The sequence below is a fragment of the Dermacentor andersoni genome, chromosome 1, assembly GCF_023375885.2.
Source record: "Dermacentor andersoni chromosome 1, qqDerAnde1_hic_scaffold, whole genome shotgun sequence".
In the NCBI taxonomy this organism is placed as follows: domain Eukaryota; kingdom Metazoa; phylum Arthropoda; class Arachnida; order Ixodida; family Ixodidae; genus Dermacentor; species Dermacentor andersoni.
The window spans coordinates 49,965,356-49,986,305 of NC_092814.1; the positions used below are offsets into that span (position 1 = coordinate 49,965,356).

At 44.4% G+C, this 20,950-nt stretch overlaps 1 protein-coding gene across 1 annotated transcript in view; it reads left to right on the plus strand.

Moving 5' to 3' along the window:
- The window catches only part of LOC126545546 (uncharacterized), a 50,248-nt gene extending 31,692 nt beyond the window's left edge, over nt 1–18,556 (plus strand). Inside the window, exons 7-9 of the mRNA XM_050193464.3 lie at nt 6,876–6,935; nt 10,386–10,440; nt 17,618–18,556. Coding sequence (XP_050049421.1) covers nt 6,876–6,935; nt 10,386–10,440; nt 17,618–17,685 — 183 coding nt within the window. The 3' untranslated portion in view covers nt 17,686–18,556. The remainder of the gene's footprint in view (nt 1–6,875; nt 6,936–10,385; nt 10,441–17,617) is intronic.
- The last annotated feature ends 2,394 nt before the right edge of the window (nt 18,557–20,950 follow it).

Below are 20,950 nucleotides of genomic sequence, written 5' to 3' on the forward strand. Positions count from 1 at the left end.
TCCCTTTAGTGACCCTTTAATTTGTGCTCTGTACAATGTCAGCGATGTAGTCTTCGTTTTCGGGCTCTCCCGTGGTCGCGACACCATCATCTGCACTCACAAACTCGTCCACCGTTGATTCGAATGTCACGGAAATTCGGACAGCCCGCTCCAAACTTCGGCAACACTGACAACTGCTTCGTCGCATTCACCAAATTTACAGTCATCACGGAGCATGTGGAAACCGGCACCGGGTCGCGAGCCTGGCCGTTTAGCCCTAATCGTTCCGAGGGTGCTCCTCGGAATCTTGCACGCTGCGGGGACGTCCGATTTCTCATTGCGTTCTACCCGATTTATGATTTCAAGCTTCACGACGAAAGGCGAATTCTGCCGCTTCATCACGGCAACACTGTGGGAGAAGGCCCACAAGGCGCAAACACAATGAACCAGAAAAGCAGCGAGACAACTCGCACTTGTGCCATTCTGCATGACGAGGGCACAAGAGCCTTTGATTGGCAGTCTGAGCAAGCGCTGCGTGCGGGCCAGGATCATTTTTTCAGGGGGGTGTCGACGGCTTGCCCGAGGCAGCGCGGTCACTGTGGGGAGAGCGGTTAGGTGGAGCTGCGCCGCCGGGATTTTCTACCACCGTGAGGGAAAGCCAACTTCTGGGGACACTTTTTTGCCGCTTGACGTTGAATATATCAGGAGTCACTGCTGTTTTTGTTCGATGTAAGCGTAATTTTTGCTATGTGTACTCATTGTATCTATACCGTGTTCAGAAATTGTTCGATACAGTTGAACCCGACTATATCGAACCCGTTTACATCGAATTATTCTATATATAGAACAATTTCTGGTCACGGTATAGTTACAATGAGTATATATATCACAAAAATTACACTTACATCGAACAAATATAGCAGCGACTCCCGATATGTTGAACGTCAAGCGGCGGAAAGTACCCCCAGAAGTTGGCTTTCCCTTGCGGTAGAGGCGAAAGCCGGCAGCGAGGCTCCATCCAACCGCTCTCCCTACCGTGACCGCGCTGCCTCGGGCTGCTCGGGTGAGCTGTCGACACCCCCCAGCAAAAAATGATCCTGGCCCGCCTACAGCGCTTGCTCAGACAGCCAATCAGAGGCTCTTGTGCTCTAGTCGTGCAAGATGGCGAAAGTGCGAGTTGTCTCGCTGCTTTTCTGGTTCATTGTGTTTGTGCCTTGTGGGCCTTCTCCCGCAGTGTTGCCTTGATGAAGCGGCAGAATTCGCCTTTCGACGTGAAACTTGAAATTATAAATCGGGTCGAACGCGATGAGAAGTCGGATGTCCCCGCAGCGTGCAAGATTCCGAGGAGCACTCTCGGCACGATCAGGGCTAAAGCTGCCAGACTTAAGACCCGGTGCCGGTTTCCGCGTGCTCCGTGATGACTAAATTCTGATGAATGCGACGAAGCCGTTGTGGGTGTTGCCAAAGTTTGGAGCGAGCTGTCCGAATTTCCGAGACATTCGAATCAACGGTGGACGAGTTTGTGAGTGCAGATGACGGTGTTGCGACCATGGGAGAGCCCGAAAACAAAGACTACATCGCTGACAGCGTACCGAGCACAAATTAAAGTGGGCACAATGAGGAAAGCAACGATGGTCCTTTACCCATATCTTCAGAAGTGATTGGTGCACTCGCACTACTCCGATGCTTCTGTGCGAATGCGGAAGGTTGCGGCCTCTGTTGCTCTGACTCCTTAGATAATGTGGAGAAGTGCGTGCATCGCAGGCAGCGAAATTGCCCAAGCAGAAGAAAATGCAGGACTAATTTATGCGAAACTAAGCTAGTTTCATCAATAAAGTGATCTTATATATGGTATGTGCTTTTATGACATCCAATTATTTAGCAGGCTTATATCGAATTATGCTCTATATTGAACTGATAGGCGTTCTTTTGCGAGTTCGATATAGCCGGGTTCGACTGTATATAGAATGTTTAAATGTAAATGGGTTCGATATAGTCGAGTTCGACTGTAACTGCTAAATAATCATTTTTGTACAATTTTCTAATAAATGCAACGCTAATTCGTTTACCGTATTTACTTGCATAATTATCGCACTCGCGTAATGATCGCGCCCCTGAAAATTTTTTTCCTTTCTGTGTAATAATCACACCCGAACTTGCCGCAGTGATATGTTGTGGGCCAAGTCTAGCTAATGATGATCGTGCTTACCATCTGTCGAATGCTACACGAACGACTCTTCAAGACATACCAAGCAGTCTGCACGCACCAAACATTCTTAAGCAGATGCCCCATTTTATTCCTTTCAACACTTTCCACACTTCCATGAAAAAAAAGCTACAACCAAACTTGCCTTGGCTTTATTATTTGTAGACTTTATAATGGTTGTGGTTAACAACAACGAAAAAGGCGTCTTTCGATGCTTCTCGTCTGCACCCGTGGGCACGCAACAAATCGTGAGCGGCAGTACGATAGTAGCCACGTTTACACTGATACATTACAAATGTACCCTGTTCATACACCTACGCTCGTAACACAGCTGAGATGTTTGCCCACCCTTAGTGGAAACATGCCGTATTAGGATAGTAGTGAAGACAAATGCCGCAGTTCCCGCAGCATACCCGCCATGTGTGTGTCACTGGCAGCTAAGCACGCCCATCTCTGTTTCTGTCCCCTCAAAGTGGACATGGCTACGTTATTACTTGCCGATATTAACGATATTATTCATACTGATATGGAAGAAACTACGATGCACGTAATGTACTCACGAAAAGAAGAAAAAAAATCGTGTTCGGCACTTTCGGCTTGCTCTGCTGGCCGCCATTTTTGTGTTGGTGTCCCGCACTGTTTCAACGGCAGCCGCCTGTTTGTTGACCTGTTGTCATCCCGCAGCAAATGCCGGATGAAAAAATTTTTTTTTTCTTTTTGTGGGTAATTTAACCCGCGTGATCGCACCCGTGAATTTGCGGCAATTTTATTGACAAAAAAGTGCGATCATTATGCGAGTAGATACGGTATTTGCACTCTACATGCTTTGCCTTTCTGGAAAAAATAGAATCACAGTGATAGCAAAAGTACAAGCAGAGATAATGCACCTCCAGTACGGCATGATGATCAAAATTGTGGTTTTGAGAAAGCAACAAAATACATTTCACAACTGACATATTGAAAGAAAGTTTGAAAAAACGGCACCAAAAGCCATCAGTAGGCATTAGGTATAATTCATGGCTGTTAGGCCGTTGCCAGTCGACGGCTTAGCATGCACTGCAAGTACGTTCACTTCAAAAGGATTACATGTTTTCGGGCTCTCAATTCCCTGCGAGCTCCGTCCCGACACAACTTCACCACAGATCTCGCAAACCAGTCAACTTAGTAGCGAGACCGTAATCCTGATCGCTCCACACCAGCTATGCAGAACCACCGCAAGTGTTACGCGAGAAAACGCCGAGAAGATTGTTCACTGCTGCAAGTCCGACGACAACGCACGGAGTAGCGGGCTTCACGACCGAGGCTGTGTCACTATCGGCAGTCAGATCAACAAAAGGCCGAATCTTTTGCTCCATGGCCGTTGTAGATGCAATCTTGTTGAGCGTAGCTTTCCCATATGCTCTTATCTTATCCACTTCCTCTTCAGTTATGACAGCTCTGTTCAATTCTTACGCGAGTGTAACCAGCGTGTGGATATGCGTGATCCAGCAAAGCAGTTCAGGCGTCGACGTTTGGCGGCAATACGACTTCAGCGGCGAGCTGCTGAGTATGTTGTGCCGACTGCAACGACGGAATCGCTTTTGGAAGTTTATTGCGTCTCGTACGTTTCCGCCCGTAACGATTCACGGAACGAAACTTTGTTGGACCTCCAGCATATCCAGTGTCGCAGTCGCGAGACTAAGACAAAATGGCGTCTGTTTTCGTCGTTTGAGCACTCGTGGTCCTTGGAGCCAATCATGACTCTACATCTTGGTCACATGCTCAAACTGGCCAATAATAGCCTGTGCCGCAATTTTTTTTTTTTTTTTGCAATGTTGCTGACCGACGAATAAAGAAAGCCTGAAACATGAGCTTGCGAATGATACCAAAATTGCGCTGGCAGAGGGCGTAGTTATCGAGTTATGCACTACGAAACTCGGGCGCAATTTGTCCCCAATTTAGAAAGCAACGCTTGTGGATTTGCATTTTTAAATCATGATAATGAAAGAACTACGCGGTATTTTGTAACCAAATTTCGGAGATAGGCGCGGAAACGCGTCAGGAACATGGAAGATAAAAATTGAAAATTTGAATTTTTGGCCGATTTTCGGTGACCTGGGTCCCCCTTTAATGAAATGACATACCGTCAAATACAAGCTTGAGAATCGGAGGGTTTTAATAGGGGTCTTTCGTTGCCCTGTGTCAAGTCATACTATAGAAGCACTTATTTGAATGTATGGGGGCAGCTCGTTTGCATAATATAAGAAATATACAAACAAGTTATTTTCACAATTTATACATTTCAAGTCACCACAAAAAAAAAAGAACAGTTTATTGTTTTCAGCCTACTATGATGTTTTGACTGAGAAAGACATTCAATTTGTTGTGTGAGGCACGCAATAATTGCTGTGGCATATTATTTTACTGCACAACACTGAATTCAGTAACTAAGCGTTATTAAAACTCAGAAGAAAATAATAGCACAATGCATATGATCAGGCATATAGCACTTTATTGCACTTTTTTTTTTAATTGCACAAGAGCTACTGCGCTGAAATAATATACTAGTACATACTTAAAAAGCACAATTTTATTCTACAATAATAATCAATCGATCAAGTGTTTATTATAGTGCCCAGGAACAGCTAGAGAGCCTTCGTATTGGTCACTTAAAAAGCAATATATGATACAAAATGTACAGAAAGCACGAATGTGGTCAACAAAACAATGCCAGAGAAAAAATAGGGAAAAAGAAAACAAGGAAGGGTAAAAGGGAGTTAATCATACATGATTATCTACTAGAAGAAAAGGGTTTAACTGAGGGGCCCGATTTTTATTAATCGTAAGAACCCAACAAACATTCAAAGTCACGTGTCACCACGAGCAACATCATAGCATGAACACATGTACATTGGCGCACTAGCACGTGTACGTCATCCTCCGGCTTGGAACACTGCGGCCGTGAGAAGGTAAAATGGCGTTCAGTTTGAAATTTCAGATCTTTCCGCGGCATATAGCGATGTAATACTTTGCAGACACGGTCATTATCACGCATTGTATGTTTTGCGCTTGTCAGCTCAAAATGGCCAGACCTGAGGAGGGGCCCTTTAAAACATTTGCGTGCTCTCTCATTCGGTCATTGATGCTACACCTAGTTTGCCAAATGTAGCGTTTTGCACAGCTGAGTGGAATCGGATATACCAGTCCAGTGGAGCAGTGCACGTAACGCTAATGTGCTTTACTGTGCACTCGTGCGTAGTGGCAACCGTGATTTGGTGGCAGACGCGAGCCAGTTTTTCGGGGTGAAGAAAACCACAGGTACCACACACCTGTTCACTACCTTCTTAAGGTTGTGACTAACCTTGTGAAGGTACGGCACCACTTGTGTCTTTTTTCTAGCGGTATGCTCGACTTTACTTCTTCACTTCACTTTATTCACCTTAAATACCCCCGGGGGGTATTACATAAGGGGTGGGTTAATATATTCAACAAATAAGTACACATCATTGTCTTCATTGCCCACCTTGGGGTTTTTTGTTTCCTTTCAGCTTTTGAAGCAATGTTTCCCCCACTGACATCAGCCCCAAGCATGGGTAGCTGGCTCAAGCCGCTCAATCTGATTATCAAAACTCGTCTTGATCTTGTGAACACACGATTTTCTGAGCACAGACATCAAGCAGGTTGTCGCAATCTCTCATTTAATAATTTTCAAGCCGGCAGAATCGTATGGTAACAGCACTTTTTAGCATGTTGTTGAATAGCACCAACGGACATGTTCTTTTAAACACGTCATATTTATGTCTAAAAGCTGCAGCAAGTTATTCTGCACTGAACTTTACCTTCACCGATTGAAAATTTACTTCATATCCATCGTCATCTCATCACTCTCGGCACTTTTTCTGTCTATGAAGAATTGCAACATGTCATCCTCCGTACAGTCCATAGCTTGTTTGATATTCTACATTTATCAAACAGCTTCACAACACGCAAATGGTCTGGTGTCCCTTGCCTAAACTAACCACTTCATTAGTTTGTCCTGCAACGCATGAAATTCTCTGGAGTGCGAAGAACGCTCGGTGCGACTTGTTGCTGCTAGCCTAAAATGTGAAATAACTTATCGTTTGAATGTGCTTTTGTAATCAGTCATCATCTCTATGCTATGCAAGAACTAATTTTGTCAGCTTCTCTGGTCTCAATGACGCTGGCTAGGCTGGCTCAGATAGTAGGCTGTTGCGAACGCGGTTTTGGTTTCGTATCAGATGGCACCTACCAAGCAATTTTTGCGCATATTTTCTTAGGAAAAGCGTGAAAATTGGGTGAATATTATAATAATTTATTTGTGAGCAACCTAATATTCCTAGGGCAGGCCCAGAGTAGGCATTTATGATGGGAGATGATGTGTGTTCAATGCATTCGCTGTACCCTAAAGGCCGCCAACGCGGACGCTACTGCAATAGGAGTCACCACTGTGGTACCCATTGGGGTTGGGTGCATGCGTGATGATTACCCAAGTGTGAATTATATAGTGAAGGCTCATTTTAGCAGTGAAATAACAAAAGTTTAGTCCCCCAAAAAATATATGGATGCCAGCCTGCACCTTCGGTCATGATAGAATTAACGTAAGTCTACTGTATGAGCATCTGGAGAGACTATGCTGTTTAGTAGATTTGTAAAGCACACATGACCTAAACGTAAGCTCTTCTTTCTGCAGATGGCCCGAAGTGCAGTCGTGAAGAAAATGTGGTCTATTGTTCGTGAGAGGAACCTCTTTGTAAGTTTTTCTTTTCTGCTTTGCCAGTTTCAGGGGTGATACAGCTGTGCCAATTGTGCCAAAGTGCTACATTTGCGACTTGCTGCACCAAAATCGTAAAAATGCCTCAAATTGCACCCAAGCTGCTCCAAAGCACTTGGTATCACCACCAACGGTTCGTGTTTAGGTCAGTTTTAGAGGAAAATGACAGCTAGGTACGATATCCAAGCGTTTGTCATTGTCCTTGGGTATCTGGAGTTGCCACAGCACTCTAGTCTCGCACCGTTACAGCAGGCATACGTTCCGGTACATTCACATGCGATGCTGCGCGATCATATTAGTGCGCCTGCATTAGTGTGTTTCTGTTTTGTTGAGAACCTATGAGTTGCATATTTTCTCGCTTATCCCATGAGAGGTCAATACGTGTAGAACAGTAGGTGCATGATCATTCTTGCCAGCATTGCCGGTAGACCAAACAAGCTTTCCTTGCTTGGTCACCCGGCGTTGGGAAACACCATAGTTCTATTAAATGACTTTTCATGTGGTAAAACTGCTAATGCACATTTAAAGCATTCAATCTGTTTATCTTTGTACATGCGTGCGTTGTTCCGCTTACAGCGGCATGAGTATGCATTGTGAAATTTAATTGTGAACGCTTCGAATGGGCTCTGTGTCGTCTGCAATGAACATTGTAGCAGTGCTCATGTCATGTTTGAGTGTTAAGGACATTCAAAGTTATTTGAAGCACCTGTGCGGAAAGAATGTTATCGCTTTTGGGAAACACAGACTTTTTTTCTTGTTTAGTGGTGAAGCATGCTGTGTTTAAACCACGGAAGTAGAGGAACCAAATGTATGGAGGAAAAGATAGGGCAGGGCTCGGGGAGTGAAATGAAATGGCGGGATACATCCAGCTGTATTAAGCTTTGTGTTCCCTTTAGTTGTGGTTCTAAGGGATGCTGTAAGTAGGCATCTAAGGGACCACAGTGGTTGAAATAAAGCATATAGGTTTAGCTAACGGGAATATCTTTCATGAAAAGGTGCTCTGCAATCTGAGTTTTAGCTCACCACAAGTAAATTACAGGGACGCAGGGACCCTGAAATGATTTTGACAATATTGTACAAACCTACCGAGTGGGTAGGGTAGGTTCTTTTGATCATTAAGTGACATATTTAAGCACTCCACATAAAGAATGTAATCTATCATACACTTTTAAAAACGTGCATCGCTACCAGTTGCAGCAGCAATGCTCCCCTGAGTTTTCAGCCCCACTGTTGCCATCTATGTAGTGGGCACACGTGACGTCAATTAGGCAGGCTATCCAATTGGTTACCCAGATAGTGCCATCTATATCTTTTCCAACTTTATGGGGAAAAAGGTTGTCAGTAATAGTTAGAATGTTGCTTAATTTGTTCAACAAGTAACAAAAAAGAGAATGCGCAATGACAATTTATCACTACACTCGAGCACTTCCGGCTCAGAGTGAGTGTCATCTGCTTGTGTTCCAACATGCTCCGTGTTTATGTGAGCTGCGCAGTCATTGTTGGTCTCAAGGTCCCTTTCTGCAAGTACCAGAAATCACTCTTGTTGCGTTTTGGGCTGTGTACCTAGCGATTGGCGACATGTCTAGCTGCGACATGTCCCACTGCAAGGCAACAGACAAGCGGAGGGGCTGTAGTGAATCAAGCTGTCCATATCTGATCAGCGTCAGGATGTATGCATTTGCAGCCGTCACTTCGTGCTGGAGGATTACTACAATAGAAAGTTTTAGCGTGTCCAATATTCTGGTAAACGCAGGTGGACTAGGTGTTTTGCCAGATGGGCCGAGGCGCAAGTGTGATTGGCCTGCAGGGTGCAGCCACCTGTTGGCATAGAGCTCAACCAGACAAACACATAGCTGATATAGCTGTAACCAAGTGTATTCTACTTGGCTGCTGGTGTAGATTTTTGGCAGCAGTGTAATCATGAGCATGTTGTCTTTTTAAATGTTTAAAATGTTTTAGACTTGGTTACAGCAATATTAGCTCTGTGTTAGGCTGGTTAAGTACTGTACCACCAGGTGGCCACACCGCGCAGGCCGCTCACGTTTTTGCTAAAGCCCCTTCATCACAGCAGTAACAGTATGGAGGGGCTTTAGTTTACGCCTCCGCCCATATGTCAATATGCCCAGGTCACCTGTGTTTACTGGAATACTGGACACGCTCGGCACTGCGTTAGAATTCTCCCAACACACGCTGCTTGGATATCTCTTGGTGGGGATCAATGGCTATGGAGCCAACACAGCCCAAACGTGCAAAAATCCTTTGAAATCCATTGCGTTACTCTGACGTACTGGCGTTGGGGTTTTGGCACGAAATTGAAAAAATTAAACTTTGAGCTGCAGTTTCTCTTCTAATAATCAACCTATTATTGCAAAATAATGACAAAAGTTTTCAAAGAATACTTTATCAGTATAAATTGTTTATTGTTTTGCTTTAATGTCCCTTTAACTTGTTCTCGAGCTTCTTTGTTAACCTCGAAGTTTCTGCCCCATATGTTAGCACCAGTGTAATGCAATGATTGTACTGTTTTATCTTCGACAGTGTTAAGCTCCCAGACACGATTTGATAATGCCTGCCATATGCACTCCAATCAATTTCGATTCTTCTGTAAATTTTCTTCCAATCTGGGTCCACTGTGAGTGATTGACCTAGATCGACAAACTCCTGCACAGTCTCTAGAAGCTGACTGGACATCATGAATTCGTTTCCTTGTCAGGGGACATTACCTTTGTCTTCTGCATATTAATCTTCAACCCTACTCTAACACTTTCTCGGTTGAGGTCCTCAATCATTGGTTAGAATTCAACCCCAGGGTTGCTGAACAAGAGAATGTCATCAGCAAACCAAAGGTTGCGAGATGTTCACCGTTGATCCTCACTCCTATGCCTTCCCAGTCTAATAGCTTGAATACTTCTAAGCACGCAGTGAATAGCAATGGAGAGATTGTGTCTCCTTGCCTGACCCTTTTATTGATAGGTAATTTTCTACTTGTGGAGAAATATGGTCGTGATGGAATCTTTGTAGATTGTAGAATCTTTGTAGAATCAGTTAGCCTAAGACAGGGGTAACTGGAGATGGGAGAGGCTTTCATCCTGCAGTGCACATAAAAAAGAGGCTGCTGCTGCTGCTGATGATGATGATGAAGGCACTTTTTGAAAAAATTTTTTGGGGGCAGTTAATCCAAAAAAAGAAAGACGTGTGAAAATTGCTCTATATTTGAAATTTGCAGCTCCTTAAAAGTAATTTTTCTTCGCATTAATATGCTCCAAATTTAAGATATTCTGTTCCAGAAGCAAACATTTTCTGCTCCAAAAATTGCTCCAAGAGCTGTTTCTCAGCTGCCCCACTCATGCAATTTTTCTCGCTGTTTGTAAACTAAAACAAAAGAAGTTTTTTTTAATCTTGTATTCTGAAAGCACATTTGTCTTTTAGGACCCATCCAACAAGCAGTTTGCACTCTGTGATCCCCAACTGATGAAAGTCTTCGGTGAGCATTGCTTTTCACATGTTTCTTGGCACTAGTATTACCTTGTGTGAATTTTTTTTTTCTTGCATTTAGGATTCCACTGCAGTCAAACCTATTTAAAGGTCTTCTGTAATGGCTAAATGTGTTTGCTTGCTAGAAGCAGAGCTAGTTATGATTGGACTTGCTTATTAAAGGATGTACAAAAGAGCCTGCAAGCTATATTATTGTTGTTTGATCCTTTAAAATAATGCACATTTACAGACAACTTCAGTAGTGATGATTTGTGAGGTTTGCCAGGCCATCTAAATGCCTGCTGTATGTAGTCTAGTTTGGTGAATATGCAGTGACGTAATGTACTGCCTGAGCTTTGAGCTTGTAAATCGATGCGTAAAAAAAGAATCCTTGAAGATAATGCACATTTGCAGACTACTTCAATAGTGATGATTTGCAAGGTTCACCAGGCAAATTTAAATGCCCACTGCATATAGTCAGGTGTGTTCAACATGCAGTGACCTTCTTCTGTTGGCTTCTTAAGCTTTGAGCTTGTCGTCAATTGCTACATAAAGTCCACTACCCTACAATGAAGCTTTGGTTTCAATTAATTTGGGTTACCATGGACATGGTCAATCTTTCTGTGAATATCTGAAGTGCTGCCATTGCCATTGTGTTGAACCTATACTAGCTCCAAACGCTTGGAAGAAAAATAAAAATGGAAAGAACTCAAGGCTAGTCAAATAGGAGATTGAAAATGAAAAGTCGGGCAAGAGGTAACCCTGTGCAGTTGACCGTATGGTCAGGCCCTCTAGGTGCACTTGGCTAGCACTTCTTTTTGTTCCAGTAACCAAACAAAGTTTTGAAACTGCTCTATGCACACTCGTGAGGCCTAGAAATGCTGCCTACGCTCATACAAGCCCTAGTCACTTGCAAAGCTCTGCGCACATTTTGCATCATGTGTTTGATAGCCCTGGTGCTGCACTGCAGTGCCCTCTTCATTCCGGCTAAATTGGCTTGGCAGCCCTGCCATAATAAGTGGAATGCATTTAGCAGGTGTGCAAGAACTGTTGGTGGATGACGCTTGAATTGGTTGCTCTTAGCACCCTCCTTTTGTCGTGTGAATGCTGCACATCTTTTTCTTATTTTGTACACGAGGCATCATGCATTTGTGAGCAAAGGCACCCATACATGGGGTTGCTGTTCACAACTTACTGAATGTATATTGGATGTTGTTTGATCACTTTAATTAGATATTTAAAGACCAATGGCCTGAATTCAAGGAGTGTCTGATTTTGGTTGTGGTCCTAACAACTAAGGTGGTTTATTACTGGACTTTGCTTTGTTAACATAGTCGGCTTCCTTTAATTCGACCTGAAGAGAACGAGGAAATTGGTTTAATTATTTGGAGAGTTGAAATTAACAAGAAGCAGAAAAATGCTGACACAACTTCCAGTCCATTTGGTAGGACTTGGCTTATTCTAACACGCCCTAAAATCAAAGGCACACACACTTTTTATGGGTTCAAAGTAGAAAACAGATGTAGAAATTTTCGCTTCTTGGCACTGTCTCTAGCCGCATTCATCATTGGATCTCACGCGAACATCGCCATACCTTTGTCGTGAAGTTCCTGGGGAAGTTTGTGGTGGAGCAGTTGGCACTCGACATAGTGACTTTTTTACTTCAGATTTAAATCTTCAGACTGACCTATTTAGAAAAATATTTACTGAAATTTTTTTAGTGATCGTGAAATGAATCTTTTTCGTAAACATGCATTGTTTATTCATGAATACAGGTGGGCTTCCGCAGATACATATAATAAGAATAAAAAAAAAAGTAGATACACTGAAATATATATACAGTCAATGACTGATTTTTCGGACCCTCTAGGGAATGTAAAAACATCCGAAAATTCAGGCAGTCCGAAAAAATGAATGCATGCAAAAAAACTCACCTTTTTTCTTTTTTTCTCGGATCTAGAGGTAAAGGGCGAAGTACCAGGCTTCCGAAACCCTGCCAAAGCATCAGTGAAGTGGCTATAAAAAGAGGCGTTCAAAAACCCTGTATGCAGCTGACTGCCGGTGTTATTGCTGCAGTGGCTTGAACAACTTGTTGATTGTTGTTTGGACGGCGTACCGGTTGCATGCGATCATATTCGCCTTGATCTGAGCAAGGGTCATGTCAGCACTGTACACCGATGAAAGAGTCAACAGTGCTCGCGTCAACTCTGTGCTTGTGGGCGGCACAAGCATTGGCTCCTCATTTTCAACATCGGAGTCTTCTGAATCCCCCGCAACCTGACGGACTATTTCCTCGTCAGTCCGTTCTGCACAGAAGTTGAGCTCGTTGTCAGCCGTCAACAAACTGTTCAAAGGTTATTTCCGTGGGTATGGAAACCCCAGCAGAGCAGAGGTCGTTGATCACGTCGTCCATGGGTGGGCACACGTCAATCGTGTTGTTGCTTTCAGGCGAGTCTGGTTCCTCTGTGGTGAGTACGAAGCCCGCATGGTGAAAACAGTTGCGAATCGTGTCTTGCCTCACTGCCTTCCATGCGTCCGCAAGCATTCCAACAGCAGACCGAAGATCAACGTTGTAGCCTTTGCCGTTTTCCGCACACAGCACTATGCGGTTTAGTACCCGCGAACGGTACAAAAGTTTCAGATTGCGGACGACGCCTTGGCCCATTGGTTAGAGGACTGCAGTCGTGTTGGGTGGCATGAATTCCAGCTGGACAGCCTTCAAATTCTTGATGTGACCATGAGCGGCGCAGTTGTCAATGAAGGGCACGACACGTCTGTTCTGAAGCTCAAACTTCCTGTCCAACCTGGACATAACTTTCAAACGACTGCTGAGTCACCCATGCCTTTCTGTTGGCTTTGTACAGCACTGGCAGTGTTGCCCCTTTAAAGCACCTCGTGTTCTTCGACTTCCCGATTGCTAACAAGGGAAGCTTCTCGCTGCCAGACATGTTGCTGCCGACAAGAACGATCAGCTGTTCTTTACTGTGCTTGCCACCATGACATAGGTCACCAGCAAAAGCGAGCGTTCTTTCCGGCAACATCTTAAAAAACAAACCAGTTTCGTCGCAGTTGAAAACGTTGTCAGCAGAGCACTGCTGCAACAAAGACTGAAGTTTTCCGTTGCGGTACTGCTCAATAACTGCACTGTCGACGGCGCCGCTCTCACTGCACATCTTCTTGAACTTGAGGTCGTTCTGATATTTAAAGTTCCTCAACCATCCACCACTAAATTTAAAATCCTCAATGTCCATTTGAACCGCGGGAGTTTCGCTTTTTCTTTCAAGATGCAGCCAGAGACCGGTAACCGCTTTGATATCATCGAATTAAGCCACACGACGAGAGCTTCCTCAAGCGCTGGATGAACACCTTGGCTTGCATTCTTTTTTTGGGCACTAGATGGTTTTTCGGCCGCTTCCAAGATCTTGCCCTTGTTCTTGAGGAAATCCGAAACTGCTTGCTTAGAAATGCCGAACTCCTTACTCACGTCAGCCTGCCATCGGCCGCTCACGACTTGCTTAATAATGGCGGCTTTCTTCTCCATCGTTAACCGACGGTACTGCTTTCCGCGCTTCGATGCCATCGGCGAGGATGACGAAGACGGAGTGGGGGCCATCAAAGGCAAGCGAAATCCTCAAGTTGCGAACAGTGGAGTTCGCTGACGAGCGTTGAAGCACCTAGGCCTTGCGTTGCAGAGCACACTTGACACAACAGCACAACCACACACCATGCTATCCAAAACGGGGCCTGCGCAAACAAACGAAATGGCGCCGCTCCGGAAACTCCGCCGGAGGCGGAAGTGTGGCGATGAACATAGCCAGCGTGGCCAGACCAAATCGGTGTGTGACGGCTAGATTCGGCTAGTTGTGGTTCAAAGCGGTGATATGCTTCGGCTGCAAGTTGATTTCCTTCGCAAGGGCGCTGCGCGAGGAGCCAAAGGACTTTCCGTCGCATCAAAAAGTCAGGAAAATTGGACGGCAGGGGGTTCGAGCGTCCGAAACTTCAGCTGTCCTTATACATTGATTCTGTGGGGCTTGTGGCGGTGCCGCAATGACGTCCGAAATATCAGGCATGTCCGAAAATTCAGTCGTTGACTGTATTCGATTTCAGCCCTTGGGTAGTAGTCTGCATTGGAGGAATCGCCACACAACTCACTTACAGCAGAGCAACCAGCGTGCATGCCCATAGTGTAATCGAACCACCTATGTGAGCGCATGCAAGAAAACTCTATGGTTGTGCACCCATCAGAAAAATCTAATGAGTCAGAAACTTGCAGTACTCTTTTTCGTTCCATTGCCAACAAAATCGATCAGTTTTTGTGAGCAGAGTCCCAAGAAAAGAAGCTCAGGCATGGCAGCATTGTTTGTATATACCAGCGCCCACTTGTGAACAGATGTAATCACACCCCTGTGAGCAGCAGACGAGCGAGCGTCTGTGCAACGAACGGAAACAGCCTGCAAAATGAAGCCAAAACGGACCACTGCGAGCAGTCACTGAAACGCCACCATAAAGAAGTCTTGGATTGCAAACCAAGAGACTGCAGAGGGAAAAAAAAAGAATCCTTGTATCCACACAGGGTGGCAGCACTTGCTGGACTAAAAAGAGTTGAAAAATTGGCATTTTTTCAAACATGCTGCTGCAAATGTATGGCGTAAATCATTTCGGTCTTGTTCGCGGCGCTGTATGTTTATGATATTGACCCTTGAAGTGTTAAGCACCACCAAGACAGATGCTGCTGCTACTGGGGTCGGGTGCGTGCATGCTGACCAGCCAAGTTCTAATTATCTTGTGAAGGGCAATTTCAGGGTCGAAATAACAAAAGTTTAGACCCATAGTAATCTATGGATGCCGACTGGGACCTTCAATTGTGATCCAAATCATCAGTTCTAAGCTGCTAATACAGATGGTTATCTACAGGACGGGGTCCCATAGCCATACTGGATCTTGTATGTAGACTCAAGTGCTGATGGTTTGTGAAACAGGCATTTTGAAATGTAATGAATGTTACTAATTTTACATTTGGATGGAAGATAGTGGCTCAGTTAGCATTGAATAAAAGAGAAATTGGAAGGGGCAGATGAGGTACAAAGGTAGCCCAGTTCTTGATTGCTTCACTTTCTGCATTCTTTTACAATCATCAGGCAAAACCAATAATTTCAGTGTCTTGAAAGCAGGTGCCTTGTTTACAGCTCTGCTCTGCAGTGCTGTGCTCTTGGTATTCCATCTCCATAGCAGTGCTACCAGTTTTCTACTGCTGGAACAAGCTAAATACCATAGAACTTTCGTATGTTTCATAATATTGCAGGAAAAACAAAGGTATCCATGGAAACATATGTCATGAAGTCACTGAGAGGAGTTAAAAATTAGGCGAGAAATAAGTTAAAGGGCACTCAGTTGTGCCTTCATTAACTAAGTATGCCTCTGCTGGTACATGTTCTAGCTCTTCAATAGCAAGTGTTGCTTTTGTATAGATTGCAAGCCTGTAACCACAGTCACTGCTACATGCGGCCACGGCGGCCGTATTTCGATAGGGGCGAAGTGCGAAAACAGCCATGTACTTAGCTTTAGGTGCACGTTAAGGAGCTGATAAAAACATGCTTCACTTCACTAAACTTCATTTCAATTTAGACCACCCCAGGTGGTCTAAATTTCTGGAGTCTCCCACTATGGCATGTCTCATAATCATATCGTGGTTTTGGCATGTAAAACCCCATAACTTCATTTAGTCACCACCACATGGAGTGACCGTTCGTGTGATCTTTTTTCATTGGCACATGTTGCAGTGCAATTTCTGTTCCATGCTTTAAAGGGGCCCTGAACCACAACTCAGGCTTGGTGAAAAGAATAGTCCGTGGGTGGCGTACGCTGCTGTGAATATCTCAGCCAAGGTTTGCCATCGTACAGAGTGCGTGGAGCTCGCAAACAGATCGCGAAGCCACCTTTCTTTCAAATGCTCTATTTTCAACAGAAGGCCCTGTCCTCACTCTTTTCTAGACCGCACTATTTTGTCATTCCCTTAGACTGCTGCTATTGGCTGATAGCTGACATCAAGCTGTGGTCGGCTACATGGCGTAGGTACCACCACGAGTCCACTGGCTGAGCACACTGCGGCTCTCTGAAGGCAACCGCGTTTGGCTGATGTTTAGCGTGCCGTAGGCACCAAAGGCGGAAGTCATGGCATCTATGTTAACATCCAAAGCGAAATTTGAACAGGGTGCCACGGGGACATTTACAGTTCAAGGAATTGAATGAGGAACGGGAGCACAGCAGAGCCAGTGTTTGATTGCCAATAACTGTGCTTCTGCTGAATGCATCGAAGTACTTTTTGTAGCAAAGTATTTCTGAAGTAGCCTATTTTCACTTCAAATGCCTTTCTCCACTTCAATAAAAAATGGTTCAGGGCACCTTTAACAGTCCAGGCAATACAAGAGCAGGCTTTTCATGCCTTCAACAATCGACTCAGTGAATGATGCATTCATTATTGTAATTTTAGTTGTGTGCCATAGTGTGAAAATATGTTGCAAGATGTAACTGTTTTGGCAACTTTCAGCAACCTAAACAATGACAGCAATGGCTGCCCTATTTTTGAAGGCTTTCGGGAGTTTTTCTTGTAAGATACGTTATGAGCTCGCTGGTCTATAAGGAGGTGATTATGCCAATTGCAACCAGCTTGGCAGTTATAATGATTGACACAGCAGCTCATTTGGAAGATCAGTTTTCTGAAGTAAAAGCACCAAATTTAACTCTGGCTAAGGCGCCTTCTCTTCAATATATTATGTTTCATTCTTTCTGTGATGACAAATGGGGAACGGCATTAACGCTGTAAATCCTCAAGGTGCAATGTTTAATATGAGTATACTCTTATGGCATGCTACTCATAATGTCATTAATGTAATTGCGTCTACACACCAAAACAACGAATATCGGTGGGACTTGGTACATAAATTTACAGAACTACAGCAAGTTTATTAGCTTCAAACAGTATATACACATTTGTCCAAGTCATGTTGCGTCATTGCACTTAGATGTTCATTGGTCTAGAACAATATAGTTTTGTTATTAACTGATGTGACTTCGGTGGCTAACTTGTCGGTAACAGTGTGTATATTATTTGTTTTGTTCTTTGTACATTCTTCCCTTCAACCTCTTTTTCCAACATGCTCATTCCTGCATTTGTACATGCACCACAGGTCAGAAGCGTGTGCGCATGTTCGGGATGATGAAGTACTTGAAGAACCACATCAAGGACATCAAGTAAATGGGCCATCGGGGAAGCGCGGCGATGTGCCTTGGCGGAGTACACGCTTTTGCTTCCCTCTTCCCCCTGCCTCGTCCCATCTGGCCCATCTTCCATTTTTGTTGTTGTTGTCACTCTCAGTGTGACATTTTGAGTGTTTATCAAGTGCCGGAGCAAAAACAACATGCTCACCAACTCTGTGTTCTTGTTGTGGTCTTGAGAGTTGCCACAAAGAATGGGCACATTTTCTTCAAGTACGCCAGTCTGACGTACAGACGTACAGCACGCATCTTCGAAGTCATCATTGCAGTCTTGTTAATATTATTCACCTCCCATAATCACTTCAAGTTATAACATTGTTGCACACACTGGCAGCAGCATTGAAAATTCTTGAACGACGTAATTTTCTTTCATGGGTAATGCATTTTTTTAATTTTTTATTCATTTTGCTCCTGCCCTTTCCTCAACATGCAATCATTGCTGCTTGAAAAACAGTAGAGCAGGAACATATTGCACAGCCAGTGTAATGGATTGAAGTTATGGCTGGCTAAATAATGCTCTAATGGTAGTGCTACGTCTGCGTGTTTGTGCTGGGATTTTGTGTGCAAGTGTTCAAAAGTATCATGCTTTGTTCGAGTGTTTATTATTATAGGTTTCTTCCTTTTTTCTTTTCTTTTTGAGAGAGAGAGAGAAACAGAGCTCCAATGTTGGTCATGCAACACAGTTGCTTTGTAAAGAAGACAAATGTATTGTTTCCCAGAAATTTTTTATGGCCCTTTAGCATCTGGACAAAATGCTGTTACTATCAACTGTTCTCGGAGAACAGAGGTCTATGTACCATTTTTGGAGCATAATAAAATGCGCCTTACAAATGGCGCTGTTTTTCCCAGTGCTCTTGCTCATTTGTCCAACAAAAGGGACTAACCTTGCAGGTTACAAGTGGAGTTAATTTTGTGTAAAGGATGAGAAGCTGAGGCATACACCTAGAATGCCTATTGCTGGGGGCTGACATGAAGCCCAACAGACAAAATGTCTACACTTGCCCACAGAAGTTTTGCAATGTGACTTATTTTCTTGCAGCCTGTGCACAGAGCCTGAAATTAAGGCTGGTGGTTTATCGCTTGCACCGACAAGTTCACTGCCTCTACGAACAGCTTTTGCACATGACAAACTTGCTGCCACTTAAAAGACTGCGGACACAAAAGTGTTGTATCTCGCATTCTTTAGCTTAATCAGGTAGCCATTGACCCTCTAACTACAGTTTTGTGACAGTATTCCTTTAAGGTGGCCGTTTCAAAACGCCCGACAGCTAGTGCGGCTTCTTGTTGCAGGTAGTGGTGCAGTAGATAGAGCGAGTTATGAGGAAGGAAGTTTAAGGAGATGTATGCAAAAATGCTAGAATAAAAAACATCTATAGCCTAAGCCTACCGGCGCATTAAGAGGGTCCTGCTACCCACAGGCAGCAGGCTGACGCTAGAGCTCACCTGATTAAATCAAGCAGGCTAGGTTACTGTCGCCACCCCATTTCGAAGGGGATGCCAATTAATTGTCATCATCATAGGCTGTGTTGACAAGTTGTGCCGGTCAGCCTGGTCAGCCAAACCGCACATTGACATGCACTCTGATAAACCATGCTTTCGCTCTGCGCTTCTCCACATTCCATATGATGCTAAGAACAAAAAACAGTGCAAGAAACGGGACAAGGATGGTAGTGTTTTTGTCTCATCGTTGACCTTTTTCTTACGCTCTTTTTATTCTAAGCTTCTGTCAGAATGCGCAGCACCCTTCGTAGCCAGCTTCTTTCCCCTATTATCCCGTTGTCTAAAGCTTTCGACATGGTGATCACAATGCAGCTTCGACCTACTGCAGTGGCCCACGCATTAGTGATAGCATGTGAACTCTGTGCGCGTTTCGTGTGGCTGCCCACCCTTCGTCACACGTGTGCTTCCGTATGCACGAAGCTCTTTTATATCTATTTAGTTTTGCCTTGTGGTGGCCGACTCTTCTTCCACCCATGTAGCAATCCGTTGGCACTTGTTTTGTGTTATGTCACGCTGAGCCATTTAACCATGTCGTTGCTGCTCGCCTCATGCTCGTTAAGTTGTGCTTCGTAAGCCATAAGAAAAATGCATTGCAAACTACTTGAATTTGTTAATTTTGCTGCCATTTGTTAATTCAGCCAAATTTTGCAATGGATCCATTAATGGGAGTCGACTAATTCATGATTTATTGCATGTTTGAGAAATTGGGGCGTTTGTATCGTGATTCCGAAGTCTGTGGCTATTTTGAGGTAAAAAGAAAATGTTGTGTCAGCGGTTTTTTAACGGAGTCCAGCACATATTTTTGAAGTTGTCGAAAATCGATCAACCCGCTACGGTAGCTTAGTGGCTTAGTGGCTGCTGGGCACGAGGTCGCTAGTTCAACCCCGGCTGTAGCAACCTCATTCTGATGTGGGCCGACTGTAGCAGAATTCCTCTTTCGCGCTTGCCTAAGAAGACTGGGCGCTGTCTAGTGCCGCCACCGCGAAGCCTGTGCGTGGTCTGCGATATGCACGGCGTGCCTGTGCGTGCGAACACTGAGAAACGCATCATGTGGCAGCCAGGCTCGTGCTTCTCTCTGGACGTGCTGCGCCACCTAGTGACAATGGCGAGAAGTCCACGCGTCATCCAAACGTGAATCATGGCGCGCCAATGCTTGGAAAGGCTGAAGGATGTTCCCTCGCTTGCTGCACACTCGGTGACCCATACTCAATGACCCGAGCTGGCAAACGGTTCATTGAAGAGCTTCACATACCCAGTCCATTCATAGAGCTGCTCGCCAAAGTTCTGGCATGAAAGGCGTTCATTGAAAAGCGGCACACGCCCAGTGCATTTGTGATACAGCCTGCTAGGAACCCTTGTAACGTGGGTTCGATTGCACTCAGTGTCGGAGAAAAGAGGATTTTTTTTTTTGTCATTGAAGAGCGGCACACACCTCTTGGCATATCGTACTAATATATTATTAAGAAGGCATTAATAATGCGTTACTGAGAACCCTAAGAATGCTGACGCTATAAAACGCTGGTGTGCCATGCATTGGGTGCACATTAAGAAACCCCAGGTTTGTCCCAAGAGCACGTGTGAGACCCTGCACATCCTGAAAATTTGTTCCAAGCGGATACATCTAGCGAACTCGCCGCTTGCAATGCGTAAATTGCACTATGTGCCATAAAGTAATTAGTGATTTTTGTTAATTACTCGATTATGCATATCAATTTCTCGTGCAAGTGATGTACATCTCAAATGAA